Below are 13,078 nucleotides of genomic sequence, written 5' to 3'. Positions count from 1 at the left end.
TCCACTCAGTGTCAGAGCAGTGTCGAACACAGTGGCTGAACAGTGATGACCCGTCAGAGGAGGGAGATGTGGAGTCCATACTTCAGCTACTTAAAACTTTCCATGATCAGGTTTGCAGAAACCCGATCAGCATCGAGGCCAAGTCAACAAGTGGAATATCTGCTGAACACACTGGAGACACATACCTCTCGTAAACTTAAACAAACAATCATACAGGTTCTTCGGCTTCTATTCAGTGCCTCATCAGGTTTGAAGTTTTATCTTGTCTGTACTTGTGTTCCAGCTACGATGCTACTTTTGGATTTACATGCATCAATGGAAAACAGAGTGGTAAACAATGTGATGATTATCAGGTGATACTCACCTGTCCTTCAGATTTCTGTCAGGGTAAGTTTCCATGTTGATTTATGACTTCATGCTGTAAAGCTGTTGAATTTCGAGAAAACATAAAAGAAAAAGTTTGATTACGGCAATGCTTTAATATACATATATATGAGCCTTATAGGTGTGTATATTGATGAAAAAGAAATATCACAACCTGTAAAACCAAATTAACATCTCAGAATCCATATGCCTCTAACTGTTCAATATTTTTCACTGGTTGGCAGGTTGCAGGACTCCCTGGTTCGACATGGACGACCCCACAAAGCGAGGGGACTATGAGACCCTCCTCCAGCTGCAGATGTTATATCCCGGTCAGGTCTGCTCCAAGCCTGTGGCCATCGAAGCCATGACAGTGTCTGGTGTCCCTGCGCACAAGACTGGTGACCTCTTTCAGATGTGAGTTGTAGGAACAGACAACAACCCTACCTAGGTGTTGATGGATAAACAAAAACTTTCGTCATAGTGAGTCTCCAGCGGCACATGAAAATATATTGTGTAAATTGTAACATAAGGATGATGATACATCTGGCAAAAGCAATGATGTATAGGTTCTAGCCATTGTATAGGGATTAATAACAACACACTTCATGAATTGCAACTGGAAGCCACACTGCATGGTGCATTGTTATAGGAATAGACTTTTTTGAGAAAAACACTATTTAACTTGCTTGTTGACAGTTAGGTGAGAATATTGATGCCACTCTTATGTCTGTAAGGTAAATATGAAGCTACAGTCGGCAGTCGGTGAGCTCAGTATGCTCAGCATAAAGACTTGACGCAGGGGGAACAGTTAGCCTGGCTTTAGACTATTTTAAGTCTCAATTTATAAGTAACTGTTTTTTTTTTTGTTCCAAGAAGACAATCTGTCTTGAAACATCATATTGAGTGTCTTACAAATAAAAGCAGGTTGAAATAAGGTTTATATCTGTTTTGCTTTTACAGCCAGGGAGAAAAAAAAATACTTAAAATATGAATTCACGCATCTCTCAGCAATTGATTATGGTGATATTGTATAAATGCATGCAAATTCATCTTCTTTAAAAGGTTCAGTATATCATGCTGGGTTACGATTTGTCTTTGATTTGGGTTTTGCACACATGCTGGGCAGTTGTCCTTCCTTGTGACAGGTAAACTGAGATTCATGTGTGAAATTGGTGGAGGGCCTTTTTTAATCGTTTTCTAACTGTATGTTTTTCAGATATGACGCTACTCTTGGCTTTGCCTGTGTGAATGCTGAGCAGCCTGGTGGAAAACAATGTCAAGACTACAAGGTCCGCCTTACATGCCCACTGGCTTTCTGCTCAGTGTGACCTATCAGTGCAACAATTTTAGGAAATTTACTGTTGGTGCATGAAATGTAATGACTGATAAGCCAATATGTTATGTCATCAACTTATATCATATTGAATATGTGTTGCTGTATAGTGTGTTGTGACTTAGTACTCTTTATTTAGTAAGACAATTGAGTCTTATTCTAAATAACCTAGTGTCTCCTCAGGATTTGAAGAGGAGAGCAAACACACACAGTCTCTTGTAGCACAGTATTCTGCTAGCACAAGAAACACAAGGATGAGATAATTCATTTTCTATTAAAGCGTAAACCAACTATTCAAATACCAGGTATCTGCTCATTTACACATGTGTGTCCATTAATCTGTACTCATACCAATATGTAAATGTCACTGGAAGCATTTTACATATAGATACAGTTCTTAGATTGACATTTAACCAACCAGTGACAAGTCATTAAAGGTTAGCATGTTAGTATCAAAATGGTTTTCTTCAGTTATGGTTAGCTGATATTCTTATTAACTATAACTGCAGTCTCACCTGTAATACATTCCTTTGGTAACATTTGTTAACTCTGCAAAATATACTCAGTATAAACATAAACAAGTCTTTGTGGTCTCACAACCCTTTAATGCCACATGGCATGGGTGTTCAGCCTGGCAAATGATCTTTACCCAGGATTAAAGATGGAACGTAAAAACACCTCAAATCTGAGGACGAAGCAGAGATCTGAATACGAAGCAGAGATTATATTATACAGATTTATTCATCAAACATTTCATTTTGTCATTGAAGTTCTTTTGACAAAAACGAGTATATAGATTATTTGAAACGACCTCTCATCAGGGAGATAATGTATAAATAAATACCTACAATTGTACACAACATTTCAAGCCCTTTCCATCTCTCACACTCAACCGTCTACCCGGTGACGTCAGTAAAACCCTGACGGTGTTAGGGTTTAAGGCCTTAAGGAGGAAATTGGATTGGGCCATAGAAAAAACGAGAAGTAACGTGAGTCTCATTTCTGGTGGCATATTCATGTGTCTCGGTGGGTCTCATTTTACAGCTAACCGTACATTAAAAGGTTTTTCTGAAAACATTGGATGCGACAAATTTGATCAGCACTGCCTTGTTTAGACAGTTTGGTCTGAGTTTCACAAGCAAGGGTGTGTGTGTGTGTGTGTCGCTCCGGCATGTGGGCGGTGCTTGTTGTCGTCTCGTCTGATTTCAACCTGGCCGCCGGGTCACAAGCTCCCAGCAGTTCCCTTAAATGTGTTTTTAAATACATTTGAGCCGATAAATAAGAAATGCAGTGACAGAATATCAAATCACTTTTTATCAGCTCTGCCTAGTTTCATTGTTTGAACCGAGTTTTTCCGCGAACCCTCTGATTTCTCTATGAACGCACCTAACAGCTCATTTGCATATAGTTCAAGTCAGGTCACGATTATGCAAATGAGATGCGCGTTTCCGGGACTCTTGCAATGAAAGTGGTACCTTAACTTCACCTACGTGGACGCATTTGGCGTATTCACCAAATGCGTCCACGTACGTGAGTTCACCGTATCTGTTAATCCAGACCGGAGTTAAATTGTATGTAAATTAGGTCCGTTAATCAGTAGTTAAACTCAAAACACTCAAACAGTGAATCGACACATTGTTGCAACATTGTTTCTTTCTCAAACGCATTCAGAAACGCAACATTGTTTCTTTCTCAAACGCATTCAGAAACGCAACATTGGTTTCTTTCTCAAACGCATTCAGACACGCAACATTGTTTCCTTCTCAAACACACTTAAGTGCACTGTTCCTCTGTTAAATGAGTGAATGTGCGACCCGGCCTCTGTTTAACAAGCACCGCCCCCCCGGTCAGAGCGAGCACGCACTCGCGAAATTCAGACCAAACTGTAGAGCGAGCCAACGCTGATCAAAGATAAAACAATTTTCTGTCACTGCACGGCCTATTTCTCGCATCAAATGCTTTCAGAAAACTATTCAACACACAGTTTGGCTGGAAAAATTAGAACATTTGTGAAGCTAACGGGATAAACCAAAAGCAATAGGAGCGTCATATCCGGTGGAATATTCCAGCGGATTTATCCTTGGTCTTTAAAAGGACGCGCCGAAATAGCGGGCGTGAATTGAAAGGTAAACGGCCTTTGTTATACATGCGGTAGTAAGCGTAGCAACCCCAAACATCTAAATCAGGAAACGGACACACAAATCAATCCGCGTGGAAAAAAAGAACAGGAAAGAAAGCCAGCTCAGTCACAAACGTGCGCGTTTTAGAAGTCTGCGTCATTTGGATTTGTCTAGTCTTTGTAATCTTTGGAAGTCCATTTCAGGTAAGATGCAACACTCTTCATGTGTATGATGGGAGATACATATCTCCCATCTTCAATGGTGTATAGATATTTGTAGAATAAAAAATATAGGGCCTGCTTTGCATGAGTCGGACGGTCAGGTTGTGACGCAGTTGCGCAGCTCTCCCCGGTCTATTCATGCTGGGGGGTTTGAGCGCTCAAACCCTCATCAACATCGACTATTGTTTTATCAGGGAAAGTTGAATGAGCATTAAGCTTTTTTTGAATTTTTTTTTTTTTTTGAATTTTTTTTTTTTTTTTTTTTTGAATTAACAGAAAAGGCCTGAATCCTACACATCCATACGAGCTAGAATGATGTACGATATAAGAAGGAATGATATACAACACCAGCTGATGTAGAGATGTTAAATGAACACAGTCATTCTGTGTTCTAAGTAAAAAGAACATGCACATACAACGAGCATACAATCTAGCACTTGAAATGATCTACCAACCCACCTATCTAATAGGAATTTCAAGGGTTAAAAAAAAATAATCCGGGGAGGGTGCGTGATGACAGATGGATTCCAGTTTTACAGGATTAGGGTGTATTCACCTGTTGATTTAAATCATTAGATTTGTATGTTCTAGCTGGTGATTCTTTTTTTCTTTTGTCCAGAGGGCCACGATGAGCTGCCGTAAAGTGTGAAACAGAAAGTGGTTTCAGAGGCAGATCAAATTTGAGAAGCATAAAAGAACACCCATGTGTGATCTTTCTGACATACGTATTGTATTTGAGATTTTACCATCGTACTTTTTTCAAATTCAAGAAAAGATAGACCAGCGAGGCAGGAGGCAAGATCGACTGTTGTTGCGCACATTAAGGAATGATGCAGCCATACGTTGATAGTCCAGCTAATAGACCTTAAGTAAGTCATGGGATGCAATTTAGAAAAATAATACAGATTTACAACTGGTGACAGTATAGCTAAAGGCCTAGGCATGTGGTTTAAAAGAAAAAAAACCCTCATAACCTTGAATTTTATTAATGACTTTTTGTTGCATGATGTTGTACCTTGTTTTTATTTTCAGATATTCCACATGTATCTATTATGCTACACCAATGTATGTCATAATCCTACTATAAGTAAGCACCTTTTAATTGTTTATTTTACAGCTGTGAGCCAGAGACAATCATGATCCTGCTGTCTCCCTCATCTGGTAGGTACTTGTTTCTAAATTTCATCTCAATAGGTGGATTTTTATTTTCATGGGTACCAGAAGTCAAACCTACATGTAGGTCTGCTAGGATCAAATTAGGCAGGAAAACCACCATACAATTGCTATGGGAGTATTAAAGATGCTTGGACCTAGCGAAATTGAATAAATAATTCATTTTTTATAAAAAACAAACCCAATTAAACAACAACATAGAATACATAGAGCATTATGTAGATGTAAGGAAGTTCTGATATGCAATTATTATACAGGTTATGCAGGTAGACATCAACACCATCACATAGTCCACACAGTTTGAGGATAGTTTATCGTGAAAGAATGTTTTATTTTGTGTTGTGAATTCATATTACGGAATCACAAACTACTCCTAATAAAAATGTATAGGAATACATGTTGAATGACTGGTGTTTAGAATGAATTGCAATTGTATTTCCTTTTTCTCCTTGACTATATGTCATCATCACAAAACACAGTTAACTCTGTGAAACTGTAAATTGTTTATATTGTTCAGCTTATCTCTCTTCTGAATTGTTTTCCTTGTTTTTTGTTTAGTTTTGTAGTTGTTACCAGTTACAGTAACATAGCAAAGAATTACATAACAAAGGGCCTTCCCATCATGCTTCACAGTCATAAGGCAACAATCAAGAAACAGCGACTTGGTTGAAATTGACAGTGTCTCTGGCATTATCCTCTTTTTATTTGAGACCAAGACAGTGTCTTAAGTGGTTAGAGCAAAACTGGCCAGTGAGACCTGCAACCTCACTGACTTTGCACGAGAGGCTGCACGCGTGCCCCCCCAATAGTATTTACTGTGACTAAAGTTAATGAAGCTGACTATTCCATTAGCAAACTGCATTAACTGATGTGTTTGTTTACCCATGAACAGTTTTCAGGTAACAATCCAAATGCCAGGTTGTGAATTGTTTTAAAAAATCCAAAATGAGAAGTAGAAAGCATGCTGTCAAGTAAAAGTGTAAGTTATTGTTGGCTTTTTGCTGTGTCTCATACGCTGTTTTCTTTCAGATGAAGAGTGTCTTGAACACGCCTGGCTTTGGAATCACAGGAAGTTCAGGGTGAAAAACACTTGAAGGGTTGCTACTGCAACATTTAAAAATCTTAAAATTTTGCAGGTCATTTATCTGTGCAATCCGTCTTTGACAGTACTATGACTTAAGACTCACAAGAGCAGAGGCAGACAGAAAACACAGATTTCTTGTTTTACTTCATTAAAAAATCATCACAGCTTTGTGGGCGTAGGTAGAAGTTTGGCTGGGGCGAGGCAGTGTCAGCAGTCATTTCATCCTGCTGACTAAGTTGTAGCGTTATCGTTCATACAGCAAATTTTTTTCCTTTTAAAAACAACTCAATTTGTCCAGTAATTCAAAAAAGTTTTACCATATTCAATTGACTTTGTACCCCTATGCAATTAAGTATTGTAATACAAACTGTGTGTTTATGAAAACAAGGAATGATGTTATCAATACAAGGAGTGGTTGTAGATGTATTTTTATACCACAATCCCCATTAACTCCGTGGCTACAGTGGTATTAATGGATTCAAACAGTGAGCTATGTGAGTGCTGCTGCCATGTCCTTGTCTCAGGTCACCACGTTTGATCAGGCTAATAGTACTCACCTCTGGTATGTGTCTATGGAGTAGGTCCAACTCAATCTCACTATAGCCAACAGTGTATGTGCTAGTCCCCTAAATGTTTCCCACACCAGTATTTGTGTGTATTTGACCCCCTCATATGATGAGAATTGAGCGCTAACACTCAACATGCATCCTGTTCAGACATGTATCCTTTTGATGTTTTTCCTTTGCAAATGTTATCGATTTGATATTAAAGTTTGCTGCATGCCGCTTTTAGTTAAAATGTTATAATAATGTTTACTGAATAGATATAACTGATAATGTAATTAGTAGATGATGAGACACTGTAATGTTGCATGCTATGGGATGCGAATGAATGAATGTACAGTAACAAATGCATTTTAGTGATCTGAAAGTGGATGAATGTATCGTACGGTCGGTCTTCGTCCAATAAACATACGTCTTGGTAAGTGATGCTTCTTTTACATTAGACAGGGAAATCACTCTAAGTAATATTTTGTTTTAAAAACAGTTAATAACACACATATGCTACATTATCTTGAAAAATGTATTCCCACTACATGGTGTACACAATATTGTATGAATTAATTTATAAATTGATTATTCATCTATGACTGGTAAAGCATTAAGAATACTTTCAGATTTTTTTTTTTGGCAGATTTTTTTCTTTCACTTCAACTCAAGTTTGACTCAAACAGGGATATAATAATTAAACTATCCCCAATTTAGACACCTTCATCAAAAGGTCAGGTGGTATGGTCACCTGGTGATAGTAGGGATTTAGCCTTTAGCTTTAGCAGGGAAGGGGTTATTGACATTGCACAGACAACTACTAACTGCTGTTGCTGTGTGGTCTTAGGTTTCTTCCAGTGTACCAACAAGCTCTTTCTGAGTGATGAAGCCACAGGACTCCAGATCAAGGAGTTTGCACGTAAAAATGCAGCCAATGCTCTGTCAATGGCTAACATGGTCATGGGCATGGCCTCCATTCTCAGCAGTCTAAATGGGTGAGTTTACACAACATGAGGGGATTTTACTATGATTTTACCTGCGGTGGCCCAGCGGGGCAAAAAATATAAGTGAAATATAAAACGCAACAACATTCCTATCTATACAGTACCAGTCAAAAGTTTGGACACACCTTCTCATTCAACTACTTTGAAGAATCTAAAATATAAAACATATTTTGGTTTGTTGAGCATTTGTTTGTTTACCACATAATTCCATATGTGTTCCTTCATAGTTTGGATGTCTTCAATATTAATTTACAATCTAGAAAAAAATAAAGAAAAACCATTGAATGAGAAGGTGTGTCCAAACTTTTGACTGGTACTGTATACTGTGTGTATGTATATATATATATATATATATATATTAACAAAACAGGAAACAAACCAATGTATCATAAAACTAAATTTAAAAAATACATTTTAAAAAGCACATTTAAAAGATGAGAATAAATAATTACGTTGCTAACAGAAAAAAAACTAATTTCTTGATGTATTTTATGAAATATTGGGTTTTCTGTTTTGTTTATATTTAAGCCCCTCAGGGCTTACATTTTGACTTGAAACCCCTGGGAAAATCCTTCATTTGTATTAAAAGTATGTTTGTTTTTTGTTCAGGCACCATCATGCGGCATGTTGGCTGGTTCTGATTGGCTACCTACTGGATTTGGCAGATGGAGCGGTTGCCAGGCGACTCGGTGCCTGCTCTGCACTGGGTAAGTGGAGTGTTGTTGTCAGGAGCTGTTACCAAAGATAAACTTCGACTCAAGTGTTGGCAGGGCTCGCTGCACAGTGCTTTGTCTGGACTTTGCAATCAGGCCACTCAAAGTCATAAACAACGGGAACCTCAGAAGGAAACACTGCCACCAAATACTCTGGATAGTCTTACAAAGTATCCAATAGTATCATACATATTTAATGGGATGGAATTTGAGCTCCTTCAAACAGCATCTTTTTAGCTTTTCCTACATTTCTAAGGACTCCGTTGTTTTGTTTTTTAGTATGAATGGCATTTCCATTGTCACCCCACCAAAGTAACAGGCTCCCAATGCAAATGCCCAGAACAGAAGATGTGGTTTGCTTTTAGAAGATCACAGCACTGTATTTATTAAAAGAAGCGGCACAAATGGCTGTTTTAAGAGCTTCCAGTGTGAAAGTTCACATTTTCTACAAAGCCCAAAATAGCTCCCAGGTGCATCACAATACACTGTTAGCTGCACATTTCAGGAGGCTTTGTGTCCCGACGGCGTTTTTTATGCATGACTTTGCAGGTGGATGTTGTTGTGTTCCCCCCCCCACATATTTTTCTCAAATGAACAATCACTTTCTGATTAAGCAGCCTAATTCCACAGGATCACGCTCCAATTGTCTATTTTATCCCGTTGCTTTGGCTTCTCTGCATATCTGAAATTGCTAAAATCGTTGACCCTTGACTGTAGAATTCCACCTCTGTCATTTGAGCCGGAGGCTGAATCACCTCATCCTCATCTGCTGAAAACATGCTCTGTGCTCATTGGGGATAAAGAGACAAGGCAGTGGAGAATGTTGTTTATAGAATGGCTGCCTGTTGGGCGGACTCTGAAATTTCCACTTGGAGATTTTTGTACATACCAAACCCACTGTCGGTAACATTGTCAGTGACCCTACCGGAGAGATGATGACATATCTAAAGTGACTTTGATAGAATGTAAACTCATGACTAAATTAGATTTAAGGAGTGTAATAAGAGAACAATTGGCGCTCAATAGAAGCTCTTCTAAAGTCAATTATTCAGTCCAGTTGAATTAATATCTCCTAGTGAACTTCACAGAGCCACATAGCCATATTTGGTATTCGTAATGATTTCCTTTTTTCACATTCAGGTGCAAAACTGGATGATTTTGCTGACTTCACCACTTTTGGGATTGCCACTTCACTGCTCCTGAGGACTTCTGACCTGCTGGACAACATCCTATGCGTGTGTTACGTCTTGTCTGTGTTTGTCCGCCTGTGTTTCTTTACAAGCGGTAAGTTTCAAAATGTATAATTACTGTTTGTTGTTCAATTATTGAAAGGACTTACTGAAAATGTGTTGTTGTCTGGTCCCTAGGTATCCCATTCATGTATCGCGGCCTGCCCTGCATCTACTCCTCAGCCATTCTGGCCAGTGCCTCTCTGCTGTCAGGGGAAAACCTGGCCCTGCTGCGGATCATTGCAGTGGCCATGATCCTCTTTATGATCAGCCAGAACTTCTACCCCCATGACAGAGTGTTGGAGTCCCAGGCCTGGAAGAAAGTAGTCTACGCTGGAGGTAAACCCATTAACAAAAAAATCAAAGAGCTAAGATTAATGACTGAGTATAATTCATATTAGAAATGCTTCATCAAATTAGATATCAGGTACAACATTTACATCTGCGCGTGGCAGTGACATCTAGACATGTAGATAGTTTCGGTAATCAGGGCCTTTTTTTATACCAATACATGCTGCTGTCAATTTTTCAGTGTTTTTACTCTTAACATCTCACTACACTTTTTTTTTTTTTTTTTTTTTGTTATTTCAGGAGTTGTCATGCTGTTCTGCTCACCATTCCCCCCTGCATGTGTGTACTATCTGCTGTGGTCAGTCTCCTACATTTTGTTCCCAACATCCCTTTGGAGCAGTAAAGTGTAAAATGGGTGCTGGCTTTGTCCAAAACTCCCATGTAGGTTTGCTTCTATGACCCATCTGGGTGAACTGAGGCTTCCAGACTGCTGCTGCTCCCTACTGCCACGGAGGATCCAAGCTGAAACATGCTCATGTTCCACAGGCGAACACTCACTCTATTTGACCTTTTTATTTTGATGCAACACCTTTAAAACAGAGCCCAGATTGAAAAGAGTTAGAGTGAGGGATGAGAAGTGCATTTTAATGATACTAAAGTAAGGATAAGCCTTCATGCTGTCTTATATCTTGCTGCATTTTCCCTGAATCCAGGGGTCAGATGTCTTGTTCCACAAAATTTTCATCAGGTTCATCTCCCGTGTAATCTCCCCACTTCAATAATAATCCAATCTTTCATCAATGTTGTAAACACACAGCAGCAGTGCACATCATTTTATCACAGGATAAACAGTTTATTACAAACAAAATAAGATCACATTTTTAATAGATTTTTGCTTCAAATTTGGTTTTTAAAATGGTTAATTGTGTAATCGCACAGGATCATAACTCTTATGATGTGTGTTGAGCATAGCTTAATGGGTAACTGTTCGAGTGCTACAGTATGTAGTTAAAGACTTAAATCAATCATATACAAGATTTCTCTAGCATTTTACGAGATTCAAAATTCCATGTCCTTACTGCTTTATAACACGATAACGGGCATTCATACAGCCCTATTACCAATTTTCTGTTAACTGTTCATGTTTGTATCAGGTTTGAGGTCACTTCACTTTCACAGCATTCAGGTCAGGGTGTGGGTTTCCTTGTAATCCACTTTTTCCATTTTGTAGGTCTAAAATCTAACAGTAAGAAACGTAATGGTGCAGTCATTCCTAATATTAGAGTTGCTGTTAGAATGTTTTCAAATGCTTCCATATTTCTTTTTTGTGTCATTTTATTTAGTCATTGTATGTGTTTGCCTCTGTTTTAAGAGGTATTGCAGTTTAAATAGTAAATCCACACTGGATCACCCACTATAGTAGTCCTCTGTCCACCGCTGAATCAGTGATATCAGTGATTGAAGTGGAGTCAGGATTGCAACAACATGTGTGGATGCATACATAGCACCACAGCAGCAGTTTTCTGCCTCGTGATTCAATGTGAATTTACCCTTAAAGCTCAACAACACACAGGCTGCCCTTGCTGCAAGTTCTGCCTCCACCTTAAAGGTGTAGTAACATTGACACGTAAAACCCACAAGGAAGGAGAGTTTAAGTGTGTTGTTAATCTTTAACTTGAGCAGTATTCAGTCTGAGGGACATTACTTTTTTTGTAGACCCTGTTCAACAATGTGTAATTGTGCCTCCTTGCATTGCGTGTGTGACAAATGCGGAGATTATATAGTATACCCATATTTAATTTTGGACTCCATACCTTCTGAAAACAGTTATCTTTTAGCTTGTAATATCAGATGTCAATTATAAGGTATGTCATCGCCCACAATTTTAGATCAGTGATTTTAGTGATAGTTTTAATGATTTGACCCTCTTATAAACAATATCAGAACCTGGAAGACATGCAATTTTGTATTAATTTTATTAGTGAGACTCTTTTCGATCAGTAATGTTAACACTAAGAGTTATCTAAATGAGTTTCACTAAAAGAGTTTTCTGAGGTAAAACTAAAGCAGAATTTCCTGCAGAACCCAGAAAATTAAACACAAAAGGCAATGTTTTCTGGTTCTGATGTGTATCTAAACCCACTGTGGTTCTTGACCTGGTTACAATAACCAATGTTGTGAAAAAAAAAATCAAAAGTGTTAAGTGCATAAAATGGCTAGGGCTATATGGATGAGGTTTTCTATTCCGATTAAGGTCATTTGATATCCCCTTAACAAAGTATATATCACGAAAAAGCACGTTTTCTGGTAATTCAACAAATGAAATAACCACATGGTAATGTCTATTTTTGTATACTCCTAAGTCAATTAAATATTTGACAATTGAAGAGCACTGATATTTTCCCATTTAATTAAGAACTCAATTGCAAAATCCTCAAACTTCTGAGAAATTTTAGTTACTATGTGCTTGTTATTATCAATTTAGACAACATAGCTTTTTATCAGGACGACATTCTTGATTTATTTTTTTAATGTAGATTTGATTGCATTGGAAGACAATAAATTCTCATTTGAAATATTACCCAGCCCTAGCACATACTCAGACTGAACACAAATCTACTTTGGTACATTCTGCTTTCCTGTGTGAGTGTTTTGGTTTTCAAACTGTGAAGCAACAGTAATGTACGCATGCAAAGAGCATTACAAATACAAAAAGTGTACTTTGCCCAATGAATAAAAAAAAAAGATCTTAATGAACATGTGCTTTTGCTTTTACTGTCCATTCATTCTTGACAAAAGAGAAAGGAAAAAGTTTATAATGAAATTACAATGTCACGAGTTCATCATTACATTGATGTTTGACTGTAAAGATGCATGTATAATATACATTCATTGGTGGACATTCAACAAAACTCAGTGGATGTTGGATTCCTACAGATAATCACAGTTTATATGTTGTTTCCTATTAGTAGGTGTTGCCATATTTGGTAGCACAT

At 38.0% G+C, this 13,078-nt stretch overlaps 1 protein-coding gene across 3 annotated transcripts; it reads left to right on the top strand.

Moving 5' to 3' along the window:
• Positions 1–3,564: 3,564 nt before the first annotated feature.
• Positions 3,565–10,498, top strand: tmem269 (transmembrane protein 269). 3 transcript variants are annotated; one of them, XM_054608890.1, is made up of 8 exons: positions 3,565–4,022; positions 5,158–5,201; positions 6,243–6,292; positions 7,693–7,840; positions 8,459–8,556; positions 9,703–9,846; positions 9,930–10,130; positions 10,383–10,498. In XM_054608890.1, the coding sequence occupies exons 4-8, from the start codon at positions 7,791–7,793 to the stop codon at positions 10,490–10,492; spliced, it is 603 nt and encodes a 200-aa protein (XP_054464865.1). In that variant the 5' UTR covers positions 3,565–4,022; positions 5,158–5,201; positions 6,243–6,292; positions 7,693–7,790; the 3' UTR covers positions 10,493–10,498. The 3 variants fall into 3 exon arrangements, with proteins under 3 accessions (XP_054464865.1, XP_054464864.1, XP_054464862.1); XM_054608889.1 differs by lacking the exon at positions 6,243–6,292 and having other exon boundaries at positions 3,565–3,825; XM_054608887.1 differs by lacking the exon at positions 6,243–6,292.
• Positions 10,499–13,078: the final 2,580 nt, after the last annotated feature.

This window comes from Anoplopoma fimbria, chromosome 12 (genome assembly GCF_027596085.1).
Source record: "Anoplopoma fimbria isolate UVic2021 breed Golden Eagle Sablefish chromosome 12, Afim_UVic_2022, whole genome shotgun sequence".
NCBI classification, from domain to species: Eukaryota; Metazoa; Chordata; class Actinopteri; order Perciformes; family Anoplopomatidae; genus Anoplopoma; species Anoplopoma fimbria.
The sequence above is the reverse complement of the archived record's forward strand: the minus strand, read 5'-3'. Positions and strand labels throughout refer to the sequence as shown.

Excerpts from the sequence above, each read along its gene's own strand:
- tmem269 (XM_054608889.1), top strand. The coding sequence starts at position 5,177 with ATGATCCTGCTGTCTCCCTCATCTG. Across the intron at positions 7,841-8,458 it reads ATTCTCAGCAGTCTAAATGG|GCACCATCATGCGGCATGTT; the intron begins GTGAGTTTACAC and ends TTTTTTGTTCAG. Across the intron at positions 9,847-9,929 it reads CCTGTGTTTCTTTACAAGCG|GTATCCCATTCATGTATCGC; the intron begins GTAAGTTTCAAA and ends TCTGGTCCCTAG.